The sequence below is a fragment of the Chenopodium quinoa genome, unplaced genomic scaffold (genome assembly GCF_001683475.1).
Source record: "Chenopodium quinoa cultivar QQ74 unplaced genomic scaffold, ASM168347v1, whole genome shotgun sequence".
In the NCBI taxonomy this organism is placed as follows: Eukaryota; Viridiplantae; Streptophyta; class Magnoliopsida; order Caryophyllales; family Amaranthaceae; genus Chenopodium; species Chenopodium quinoa.
This window is the reverse complement of record NW_018743285.1, coordinates 342,976-355,656: the sequence shown is the minus strand read 5'-3', so window position 1 is coordinate 355,656 and position 12,681 is coordinate 342,976. Positions and strand designations below refer to the sequence as shown.

Genomic DNA, 12,681 nt, shown 5'->3' with positions numbered 1-12,681 from the left:
GGTTCGATTTGTCTTCAACTGCCTTCAATTTTAAGGTGAGGCACTAGAATTGGAGTTTGATAATTGTTTTTTTTTCACAAAATAGGACCTTTTATGCCACCTTTTTTTTATAAAAGTACCTTTACAACAAAAAAACCTATTTAAAAGGACCTTTCTAACAAATTTTTCAAAATTTAATCATTTAGCCCGAAATTATTATAGTAATATATGAGAATGCTTATATGAATTTGTTATGTCTATCATATCTCCAGCATACATGTGGAAAACTGATATGCCCCTTGCTAATGAGCTTGCTACGCCGCTATGGTAACTAGCTAATCCTAGATAAGATTTGATATACAATGGGACATAAGTTTTACCCCTAAACTAAACCAACTTTGGAACCCTGGAAATTGATATGCATCTAACTGCTATGCCACATCTTGCAGTTCAGCGATCTTCGAGTCCTTGGTTAGATACCTATTGCAAATAGTTAAGGCTTTCTCATATTATCCTTGATGATACATGAATTTCCAAAGAGAAGTGCTGTATATATGTATGGTGGATTTTAAAATTTGAATAACGAAGGAAAGTTATGGTTGAAGTTAAATAGCTATATTTCCTAAAACGGTCCCAGACTGTTATTTTGTGACGTAGGGTGTATGATCTTCCAACACAATTAAGAATGTGCTAATTCACAGTCAAGTATGAATTCTATGTACGTTTAACTCAAACAGATGTCAATGATCATCATTTGCACAAGAATGGTAAGAAGAATTGCACTTTTATTCAACTAGGAAGGCATTTACAACTTACAGCAAGAGAATAGACACAATGCTGATGTTCAAAACATCCAGCAAGGAATTGCAGACGTATGTATATACTATCTCTTTGTTAACAATGTAGACATACAACTTTCTAGCCTCAGTTCTTTGGAAGTTCCTCTTTGACTCCTTGGTAACATCTGGGCTTCAGAACGCCCACATATGGCAGGTTTCTATAAAGCTCAGCAAAGTCCATTCCATAGCCTACCACAAAATAATCTGGACACTGCCAAAACTAAGACTGTTAGACATCATATCCTAAATTTAAGCAGTCACAATTTTAACTAAAATCATATGGTGAATTATCTTGAATGCCGAAAGTTGATCATTTAATCTTTGGTGAATCAAAAATAATTCTTCTAATTCATAGTAGGAACATTACGACACTAACAGCCTCAAGCATCTTTAAAGAAGTAAAGAACATAACTTTCATCGTTTTAGTTTTTAAGAGTTAATTCACCGGTTATATTAATAAGAGCCAGGATGGTTATAAACTATAGGAGCATCTTCTCATAAACAATAGGCCACAGCCTTTCAATATTGAGCATTCTGGTGAAACAACCACAAGACTAGCAGGCAGCAGCCCCATACAACCAAGCAATTTAATATTGTGGTCCTAATATTAGTGATCAAATTCAATTGAGTTCAAAATTTACACAGCACAATAGAGACAATAAAACTTCAATATCAATGCACCATGAACAACTTAGGAAAAAACAAAGTGATGACTTTAATCAGTATTATAAGTTTCAAATGAATAAACGGAATGAGCTTTACTGTCCTAGTCAAACAAAGTGATGACTTTAATCAGTATTATCTTGCCTAGTCAAACTAATACCACTGAGTTAAGTGAAATCTAATCAAACAATGACTTGAATTACTTCCTCTGATTAAGTATTTAAGTGACCAGAATATTCACATAGATACTGAATCAACTAAGGTTTAAGAATCAAATAAAGATTTAGACAAAAAGAAAATAATGATAAGCTTTTCTTTATTTGACGATTTGTTTTCATAATACTGATAATTGGACAATGCATCAAACGCACTGCACTTGCAGCAATTGCCAGCTGCATGCATTGATTCTAAAACCACAAAAATTAGCTACAAGAATAGAGCAATAGCTTTGGTGGAACTCCGTTAACCTTGGAGAGACCTGAGATGAACCAGATCGTTTATCACTTTTCAAAAGGTTTATAGTACCTTCCTGATCTGGTTAGGTCATCATTTCTGTTTAGGTAACAGTCATCATCTGGACCATATCAATGCACTCTAAATTAAGATGTTAAAAGGAAGACAATTTGGTTGGTTGTAGCCTTCAACTTTGATAAATTTGATTCAATTTCAGGAATTTACACCATATGCATAAAAAATTGAATAACAATTATTTTGTTTACCACAAGCAATCTTTCAGAGATACCTAGGAAAACCAAACACCAAAGCAATATTACCTCAAAGCCTCGATAGAACTTTCCATTCCCCACCAGCTCTACGTTAACCTTCCGCCTTGATGGCTTATCAAGGAAGGTACATACTGACACAGAAGATGCTCCCTTCGATTTCAAATGTTCAATGAGCCGACATAAGGTGTTTCCTGTATCCACAATGTCTTCAACCTGAATCCAATGGAAGAATGCGGAACACATAAGCAAAGAAATTATGTACACTGATGAATTTGGTTAAAAATCCTTGGTAGTCAATTACTTTCACACTATGATGCATCTTTGTTTCATCTTTGCCTTTAGAAATATATCTGTTGAGATGTCTCTACAGTTTATAAAATCCTAGGGCGATGTTAAAGATCAAAAATACAGAATCAATCACCCTCTATCAATCGGAATTATAATGCTTGGGGGGAGAGTGGGAGACGAAAGCAAAAACCCATCAATTTCAAGTGAAAATTTGAAAACTAAATGCTAGAGATCATTAAGTTTTATTCCCAAAAAAAAAAAATCTTCAAAAAGAAGTCTCACCATACAAAACTACAACATTCAACAACATAAACAGGATTTTGCTAGAATTATTCCATTCAAAGAATGAGGTAAGTCAAACTATGTTGTATAAGGTATCCTAATAATACGCTCATTAGTTGACTTAGGCCCTACGTTACTCGGACTCTTTATTTTACCTCGAGTACCCGTGTCGGACCCTCGACACTCGGACGTGGGTATGACACTTGGACACTTCATTTTAGTTCAAAATCATAGAATTTTTTCACAAAATAGCCGAGTCGGACACTTGGACACATACCCGTGTCGGACATGGGTACCCGAGTCCGAGTAATGTAGCTTAGGCCATATACTCTGGAACTTTATTTCTTATTTTGTAGGAACGAATCAACCAAATCAGATCAAACGAGACTTAACTAGACCTTATTGGCGTATGCTTACTGCCAAATATACGAATCGTCATATTAATTAAAGTTCTAACTTAGATATTTGAAAAAAAACACATTAAGACAAATCTAACAAGACTCCACTCGATAACAAATAGAGTCAAAAGTGGAGATGAAATCAGACCAAACTAAACCAGATTTATATTATTCTGACCAAACTATCATATTTACAAAAAATGGTGTTGCAAAAATATTATCACTAATTTAGTCCAATCAACAGAGTTACAATACATATGGACTAATTTAATGACAAAACTTCCATCGAGAAGCATAAAAACAGTATTTACAACTATTTAATGGATTATAGTAGCATACATTTTTCTCTCACTTTACACACACATATATGCATATTATCCTAAAAATGGAATCAACTAATTGTTTAGGAGTCATTCTAAAAAAAAAAAAAAATAATAATAAAAAAAAAAAAAAAAAAAAAAACTGCATAAAAATAGACCCAAATTCATATTAAACATATACTTGTATATTCTTTTATTATCCATAGTGATTAGTGAGTGGATGGCACTTAAATTCTTCACCTACACGGGAATTATTATCCATATGCGTAGTATATTATAGGAGACATGTGCGTTGTGTCGTGTTATACTTGTGTTTGTTTCAGATTATGATAGACGTGTTGGAAAATCCCTTGACAGCTCCATTCAAAGAATAAAGATAAGAGTTGCAAAAGAGCCAAAAGTGTAATAACATTGTAAAATGTCTTACTCAAACATTAATCATAACAATACGTGATACCATTATTAGATGCTTAAAAGTAGTCGGTAATATTAAAGTTATGTATGAACAAACGTGTTGGAAGTCTTGATATTGTTACAATTGTTACAGTTTGACTTCTACACTATTCGCCCCAATTTATAATTTTACAATACCAAAACTTTCTCACTCATATTAATAATGAGAGATTGAAATTATTCTTTCCCAATTTATAATTTGTTACCAACTAAAGTCATTGTTGATTGAAATTACGAAATGACAAACATTAAACATTGCAACGATAAAACAAACAAAGGAAGTAAAATAAATTAAAAAAAAAATAGAAAGTACCAAAACAACGTGTTTGTCGGTGACATCGAGCTTCAAGTCAGAAGAGATAGAAGGGGAGCCATTAGAGAGAGTACCGGCGCCATAAGAGCTAACACGAACTAAATCGATGGAAACCGGTAACGATACTCGTCGGACTAAATCGGCTAAAAAGACGAAACAACCGGTAGCAACGCCGACGAAGACCGGCAATTCGGTGGCAGAGATGTCGTGGGTGAGTTGAGCAGCGAGTTCGGAGACTCTGTTTGAAATATCTTCGGAAGTCCATAGTATTTTATCAATGTCATCCTCCATTGAAAAGCCTTCAATCTGTGTTTAGAAGAGAGAAAGAGAGAGTGGGGTCGTGGACTCTTGGAAGAGGTTTGCCGCAACCGAAAGTGTATTGTGGTTTTGTGGGGATGTCAATATTTGATGAATAAATAAATGATTCCAACCTCCTAAACTACTCCCTTTTTATTTTAATAAGTTACACTCTGATCAGTACATAATTTAATTGATTTAAATACAATAAGAGGTAAGTAGAGTAGTTAAATTATTAAATAAATTATAAAAGAAAGATAATAGGATTAATAATTTGTTAACAAGTAATAAATGTGAGAGAAAATATATAATAAAAAAATATAGTAGTAGGTTTACGTGGTGATCATAGGTGGAGAGATATATCATATTTAAATGCAAATAAGTGTAACACTTATTAAAACACGACTGGATTTATTAAGTGTAACACTTATTAAAACATGGAGAGAATAGTAAACTTACTTTATAGACAAACATTTAAAAAAAAATCAGAAATACAATAAAATATGTACATTTGATATAAGGTTACTTATCAAAAAATTAAGAAAAAATAAAAAAATATATAAGATTGCCTTAAAATGATCAAAAGTTACCATGTAATGAATAAAATTTACTTCATATATATAAGTTACCCTGATATAAATGTACAAAAGTTTTTGTATTTTATGATTGAAAATTCTATAGTGCTCCCTCCGTCTTTTTTAAAAGTTACACTTGCTATCTTCGTTCGTTTTTTTGAATAAAGCTATACTTTTTTTTTTATATATTTATATTTTAATACTCCCTCTTATTTTATCATTTCGCACTTCTCCAATGGTCTCCACTCTTTCTTATACCACTTTACTTTTCAATAAAATAATAACCTTATCTACCCCATTAACATCTTATTACATTAAACCTCCAAAAACTCCGTACAAACTCAACTCTAGCTTTTAAAAAAAACTAGTGTGACTAACGCACGCGATGTACGCACTATAGCTAGCAATACTCGGGAAGCTATTTCAGTTTGGTCTTACGTAATAACATTATTTGTTAGTAGGATTAATGAATAAAAATATGTAAACAAATATTTTTAGGGGTATGAATATCCACACACAATTCTTAAGAGCTTTAAATAAGAGCTAATTACCATTAATGGGGGCAATTAAGTAAAATAAACATTTTAGGGGTTATAATTGTCTAAACACTATTCATAAAGTTATCTCATACTTTTTAAAAGGTAGGAAAAGGAAGGGAGTAGTGATTAGCGAAGAATGATTACAGGAGTAGTTTACTACCATAATTTGATTAATTTTTTAAAAAATTAACTTTGATTAAATACACAACAAATGTTGTGTATCCCCGATTCACAAATAATATCGGTGTACATCAAACAGTTTTCAGGTAATTTTTAACTTAGTATGATTTTAAAGTATATGAACAATGAAATAAGTTTTATAAGAGTGATGTATTTGCTTTTACTCACTAAGACTCATTTTTTACATTCATTTAAACAAAGGTAACTTTTATTTATATAATTTGAGTAACTTTTAATCATTTTAGGACAATTTTACAACAAATGTATAATAATTATTAAACATCTAGCTTTGATCGATGGGTTTATTTTGTACTCTCTCTATTCCCATTTAATTGACACATTGTAATGGATACGGAGTTTTAAGACATGTATTAATTAGTAGAGTAATTTTATTGAATTGTAAAGGGAAGTTAGTAGAATGTTATTTTATTATTAAAAATAGAGCATGAGCCATTTTATTAAAATGAAGTTACACTAGTGGAAAAAAGCTCATTTGTAATGGACAAGTGATTGACCGTTACAATAACATTATTTGCAACGGGCAAAATCAATGTCCATTACAAAAAAGCGGGTAAATTGCGTAGGAAAAGAAGTATTTGTAACGGGCAAAGAAGTGACCATTACAAATAACTAATTATTCGTTACAAATAACTAATTATTTGTATCCGGCAGCTTATGTCCGATACAAATAGTAAAGTCAAATGAATTTGACCGAATTCTTTGTAACCAACAGAGAAGTGCCCATTACAAATACGTAGTAAGTGAATAACTACAATTGTTATTTCAATTACTATGTAGTCCCTTCGCCCCAAAATACAAGAGACATTGGACATTTTTTCACTATTCATATATCATAAAATATGTTGTTAAATAAGTATTAATATAAAGTTTCATACTATAAAGTCAGATCAGTGCATTTTCATATCTGCATTGTTGATTGTGTTAAGTATTCTGGACAGAGGGGAGTATTTCTTTTTGTGAACTGTTAAACATCGCCCGCAAATTCCTACATAAAGCCCACAAAATAAGAGTGAAATGACACTTTTGCCCTCATACTAAAAAACACACAATTTCTCTCTCTACTCTCTACTTCCACTTTCTCTCTCTAAATTATTTCCAAAGCTATGTCGAGGCGGCCCGGCAAGGAAGTGGCGGCACCGGCGGTGGGCGGAAGGCGGTTTGCCGGCCAGAAGGTAAATTTTTTAATTTTTGTAATTTTTTTTTAAAAAAAAAACCTCCGGCGACGGTGGGGCGCCAAGGCGAGACGCCACCACCACGGCGGAAGCGCCTAGGCAAGGCGCCCGTACGGTGGTGGCGGCGCCTAGCCCAGACGCCACTACCACGGCGGCGGCGCAGAGGCTACGCGCCACGGCCGTGGTAGTGGCGTCTGGGCTAGGCGCCGACACCACCGTACAGGCGCCTTGCCTAGGCGCTTCGTTCTTTTTTTTTTTTTTTAAATTTTTTTTTTGTTTTTTTTTTTAATTTTAAATTTTATTTTCGATTTTTTTTTTTTTTTTTTTAAAAAATTTGTTTTTCTTTTTTTTAAATTGTATGTTCCCTTTTTTTTTTATCTTTTTTTTTTTAAATTTTGTTTTTTTATTTGTTTTAATTTTATATTTTTTATGTTTATAATTTTATTTCCGTGACTTGTTTATTTGCTTTTGTGTTTATTTTCGACTTTTTTTAATTTGTTTTCGTTATTATGTTTCGTTATTTACTTGGAGTTAGGCATCGCAATTTAGACCTGGTGCGGGGAAGAGTATTGACGTCGTGAGGAGTACGATCTACTCAATGGAGAGCTCGGGGCCCAGACACGTTAGATCCCGTGGTATTTCGGCCTCGGCCCGCAGAGAACGGGTGCACTGTTCTGCGGACGATCAAGATGATGATGATGATGATGAGGAGGAGGAGGAGGAGGTCGAGGAGGAGGAGTTCGAGGACGAGGATGATGCAGATGAGGATGTCGACGATCAGAGTGGACCATATGATGATTACGGTCCATTCAGTCAGAGACTTGATGATACGTATGAGACGCATAGGGTAGATGTGCGTAAGGGTCGAGATGGTAGGTTTGTTAGTAGATCTGGCACATCATCTGCGTCCACTGTGTCTGCGGGTAGCAGAAAACGGTCGAGGGCCGTTAATGATTCTTGGATGGTGAGGGGTGAGGTGGCCGGGGGACCTATAGACGGGAGTGTGATTCCTAGCTTTTTAGGACACATCGCTACCCGTATTTGGGAGGACCAGGAGAGGGCTTTGGATACAGGCATTTTAAAATGCCAAACCCGGGAAAAGACTTGTAGGTTTTTGTGTAGCTGGGCTGATGCTTGGCCGGAGGAGAGCGAGATGGTCGGGCGATTGAGGGCCACTAGAGTGAGTCACCTTCCTGCCACCATGCACGATAGGATTGACTGGACGCTGATCACGGCTTTCGTTGAGCGATGGCAGCCGGATACGAACTCGTTCCACCTTCCGTTCGGTGAGATGACGATCATGTTGCATGACGTCGAGGCCATCCTTGGGATTCCCGTGGAGGGAAACCGAGCATCTGTCGTCACTGATGCGGATCAGGCAGATTTACTAGCGGAGCTGTTGGCGGTGGATAGGGCTGCGCTGTACACATCGGCACTTGGTGTGTGGGATCACGGCGGCGTTAAGATCGCAGCCGTCTTGCAGCGATGTTTGCACCCTACGGCACGTAGGACGCAGGACACACAGCTGGCTGCATATGTTTTTCTTCTTCTCGGGTGTACCTTGTTTCCGGATAAGAGCGGGAACAAGCTCAGGCCACGCGACATAGTTGACGCGTGTGAGCCCGACAGAGTAGGCCAGTTTTCTTGGGGGTCGGCTACGCTGGCGTATCTGTATCGCCAGTTAGGATTCTCGAGCCGGGCTGATGCAGCAGGTATCACTGGATGTCTGACGTTGTTACAGACTTGGATATACGAGTATTTTCCTGCGTTTCGACCACACCGCGACCCGGTTCCCATTGGTGATGGCCAGCCACGTGCCTGTGCGTGGAGTCCGCGTGTCGAGAAGAAGTCCGTTGACCGCCTGCGCTCCATACGGTTATCGCTTGACAGGATGTCCCCCTTAGAGGTACAGTGATTAAATTATTTCTACTTTTACAATCTGATGCTTTATTTTATGACTGTTACTGATTTTAAATAATGTGCAAGTGAACTGGATGCCTTTCGGCCAGAACCCTAGTAATAGGGTACCCAGGACCCTCTACACTGGACTGATTCAGTATCGCGAGATCGTAGAGGCGTACATGCCGCAGCGCTGTCTTCGCCAGCTTGGATTTGTCCAAGTTGTCCCACCTCCACCGGCATGGCCCAGTAAGGCGGTACGATCTGCGTCGTCGAAGGAGTACGTCGTCCAATGGCCGTCAAACATGATATCCATGTGGGAGCAGTTTCCGATGGTTGCCCGCCTATGGACGGCGGAGCTGCAGCGGCCGCCAAGTGGGGTGACTGCCATGTGTGACCAGCACTACATGGAATGGTACATCCGGCACTCGCACCCGAGGTTGATCAAAGACATCGACGACGCAGATGATGACGATGTGCCACCTGCCACTGCCTCTTATGCGGTACGTCTCATCTTTTATTTGTTGTTCTCTTATTTTAATATATATATGTATAATACGTCGTTTCATGTTTTTTGTTTTGTGTAGTGGATGGGCAAGATTATGCAGTTGGGACACCGACTTTTTGAGGAAAGGGACTGCATGACGAGTGCATCAGGCAGAGCTGTTATTGACGATCTGGAACGGACCCTTGAGCAGTGGCAGTGGGCGTCACAGAGGGATTACTGATATTTGAAATTAGACATTATCTTTTTAGTTTGTAATATTTGACATTATTGTTCTTAGTTTTTAAAATTCAATATTATCATTTTAGTTTGTAATATTTGAAATTATTGTTGTTAGTTTTTAAAATGAAACATTATCTTTTAAAAATGAACACATAGAAATGACATAGTATTGACAATACAAGGCCTCATAGTAAAAGGTAGGTGTACATCAACAAAAACTACATGGCAATTAAATTGTTCCACTGTTGCACGCGAGCATGGTACAAAGCATCCCAACCCTCCACGCTTGCTCTACGAATTTCATACCACTTCGGTATGATATTTGGGACCGGAAAATCGGGTGACATGTCTAATCGGATAAAATGTCTGTATGACGGCCCAAGAAATCCAATAGCAACGTCCCTTACCGGTCTGGTGACGGTCTCGCGCGAACACCAGGGCAGAACCGTTGTACATGGATAATAGGCTCGACTATGTAAACCAAGGCCGAAATGCATGACTGCACACTTGTAGATGTTTGCAACGGCAAAGAGATCAAGTGGCGCATCGAACCAATGATTTTGACCGCAAGGTCCCCCTCCCCACCGGATACGCTGCAGAGACCTATCCAAGTCCTCGCCGTACACATGGCCATACACATCTCGGTTTGATGCGATTTCACTGTACATCAACTGCCGCACTAAACCGTAGTTGTCTTCACCCATTTGAAACACATCCGCCACAACCCGAAATCCGCAGTTACCATCTGCAATGACATCATTCCACCCGTCCAAGAATGGCATCATGATATTAGGGATCCTGTCCTTATATGGAAAATGTTCAATGTCCATTCTCCCTGTTACACACATCAATAAACACAATAAACAAGTCAACAGTAAACTAATCAAACAGTCAACAAAAGAAATTGAAGTCGAATGTCTTACCGGTGCCGGGCATATTCACCGACGACGATGATTGGCTGCCACTTGATGAGGATGTACGACCACGGCCACGGCCACGACCGCGAATGTACTCAAACGCACTCTTGTTCCGCCGTGGTTGTCGACCCCTAGGTCGCTCGACCCCTTCCGGTTCCTCGGTATCCAAACACGATGTATTGAACATGTCATGAAGTATGTGTGTAGCACTACGAATGATCGAAGGGTGACTGGAGGACACTTGGTCAAACATCATCTGAAACTGCTCCAACTCCTCCTGTTCACGGTGAACCGTATGCGGAACAGCATGCTCTCCGATAACGAGCGTCCGCCAGAATGGATGAACCTGATCGACATGTAACGACGCCCTGTCTTGCGTAATTACGCGGTGAATGGTGCATGCACAAGGTAATCCATGAGTCATTGATATAGCACATCCGCACCGAATAGCCACTTCATCGCCCAACTCCCTCATCCTGGTATACTCGCTCAGAATCAACCCCAAACAGTGGTGTGACACACGACCGTGGAGAATCTTAAATATGAAATGGCCATACAACATGCCATGTCGTCGTCTGGAGTCCTCGAGATAGTTCTTGATGCCGTTCCTCTGAGTATCAATAGCCTTGTTTATTCTCTCGAACAGTGTATCCAGAGCAGCCGTGGAAGAATCAATCCAGTCCTTCAAAGCTCTATGAGCGCTCTCGACTCTGCATGTCGTAGTGTTCCCAAAATGAAGAACTTGGTTCGTCCAATATTTGACAAACTTTTCCCTCTGAGGTACCCACTGATGCATCACATAGTCTACGATTGGCGGGCACCACTTGTACGCATCCTTTAAGTTTTCCAAGGCTCGATCGTACTCTGCCTCCGTGGTAGCTTGCAGGATCTTCCGCCACTTACCATTTACCAATCTCTCTGCTGAATCTAAGTTCTTGTTGAAAAGGTTGTAGGCTTTGACTTTCACGCAGTTGTTGATGTGCCATGTGCACAGTAAATGGCTCGACTCCGGAAACAGCTCCGCTATAGGGGCAAAAAGACCTCCCTCACAATCACTTACGATGGCCGATGGCTGTACATTTGGGCCGATGTAGTTTCTCAACTTTTCCAACACCCAACGGTAACTCGCAGCCGTCTCATCCTTCATGACTGCATAACCAATCAGAAAGTTCTGGTTCGTTGGAGCCATCCCAACCATCTCAACCAGTGGGAACTTGTACTTGTTTGTCTTGTACGTTGAATCGATCAAAATCACAGATGGCCAAGACGAAATCATATCAGCACAATCAGGATGGACAAGGAACAAATGAGTTACCTCCGATGTGTCTTCGTCAGATTCAAACCAGTAAAGGTAACCACGTGCTTGTGCCTGGTGCAGAAGCTGCTGTATAGGGTTCCTTCCCTCTGACCGTTCAAACCTCAATTTCTGTCTGACGTTGTAGATGTGTCTTCGGTTTGGCTGGTCTTCGGGGAATTTCTCTAACACAGACGCTAATATTTTAGCGGGCTTCACTTGAGCATCACTCATTTCTTTTACAACTAGTTTCGCAGCTGGACTTAGGCCGCTTAACTGCCGATGCCCCACTTTGTATGCTATCAGCTCATGGTTGTGATATCCCCATTTGTCGTAACCCTTCACTTCCCAACCGTCACGCCTTTGATGTTGTCGAACCTTAACTCGGAACTGACACCCACAACCTTTCCGCTTTGAGTCAAACCGAATCGCTTTACTGAAATCTCGTTCTTCTCTTTTGCGATAACGGTCGCATCTCAAAATGCGATCCATTCTACCATCCCGTTGAGATTTATGAGTTGCTACTACTAAACAAAAGCCTGATCTAATTGCAACCTGTTTTGCCCAATCAATCGCTTGTTGAGCATCTTCGAACAGGCCATCATGTACAAAAATCCCACTGTAATCATTTCCGTCTCCACCATAATCCTGTAACAATAACATATAACGTATAAATATAATTACATTAAGATTAAATTAACAAAAACAAACAAAAAAAAAAAAAAGGGGATTAAATTAAAAAAAAAATAAAAAAAAAAAAAAAAAAAAAAAAAATTCCCCTACTGGCGCCTGGCCAGGAC

General features: G+C 38.7%; 3 protein-coding genes across 3 annotated transcripts; 1 reads left to right on the top strand and 2 right to left on the bottom strand.

Moving 5' to 3' along the window:
- Positions 1–702: 702 nt before the first annotated feature.
- Positions 703–4,674, bottom strand: LOC110735639 (hypoxanthine-guanine phosphoribosyltransferase-like). Its single transcript, XM_021915826.1, has 3 exons — positions 4,261–4,674; positions 2,255–2,419; positions 703–1,029 (listed from the first exon to the last, which is right to left on the bottom strand). Exons 1-3 carry the CDS (start codon positions 4,549–4,551, stop codon positions 904–906), a joined length of 582 nt encoding a protein of 193 aa, XP_021771518.1. The 5' UTR covers positions 4,552–4,674; the 3' UTR covers positions 703–903.
- Positions 4,675–8,794: 4,120 nt separating this feature from the next.
- On the top strand, positions 8,795–9,715 carry LOC110735552. Its single transcript, XM_021915744.1, has 3 exons — positions 8,795–8,950; positions 9,030–9,446; positions 9,531–9,715. The coding sequence occupies exons 1-3, from the start codon at positions 8,936–8,938 to the stop codon at positions 9,669–9,671; spliced, it is 573 nt and encodes a 190-aa protein (XP_021771436.1). The 5' UTR covers positions 8,795–8,935; the 3' UTR covers positions 9,672–9,715.
- A 69-nt stretch (positions 9,716–9,784) lies between these two features.
- LOC110735638 (PKS-NRPS hybrid synthetase CHGG_01239-like) lies at positions 9,785–12,264 on the bottom strand. Its single transcript, XM_021915825.1, has 2 exons — positions 10,594–12,264; positions 9,785–10,505 (listed from the first exon to the last, which is right to left on the bottom strand). Exons 1-2 carry the CDS (start codon positions 12,113–12,115, stop codon positions 9,889–9,891), a joined length of 2,139 nt encoding a protein of 712 aa, XP_021771517.1. The 5' UTR covers positions 12,116–12,264; the 3' UTR covers positions 9,785–9,888.
- Between the last annotated feature and the right edge of the window lie 417 nt (positions 12,265–12,681).

Excerpts from the sequence above, each read along its gene's own strand:
- LOC110735639 (XM_021915826.1), bottom strand. The coding sequence starts at position 4,551 with ATGGAGGATGACATTGATAAAATACTATGGACTTCCGAAGATATTTCA. Across the intron at positions 2,420-4,260 it reads CCGACAAACACGTTGTTTTG|GTTGAAGACATTGTGGATAC; the intron begins GTACTTTCTATT and ends CATTGGATTCAG. Across the intron at positions 1,030-2,254 it reads AGTTCTATCGAGGCTTTGAG|TGTCCAGATTATTTTGTGGT; the intron begins GTAATATTGCTT and ends TAGTTTTGGCAG.
- LOC110735552 (XM_021915744.1), top strand. Across the intron at positions 9,447-9,530 it reads CTGCCACTGCCTCTTATGCG|TGGATGGGCAAGATTATGCA; the intron begins GTACGTCTCATC and ends TGTTTTGTGTAG.
- LOC110735638 (XM_021915825.1), bottom strand. The coding sequence starts at position 12,115 with ATGAGTGATGCTCAAGTGAAGCCCGCTAAAATATTAGCGTCTGTGTTA. Across the intron at positions 10,506-10,593 it reads GGTGAATATGCCCGGCACCG|GGAGAATGGACATTGAACAT; the intron begins GTAAGACATTCG and ends TGTGTGTAACAG.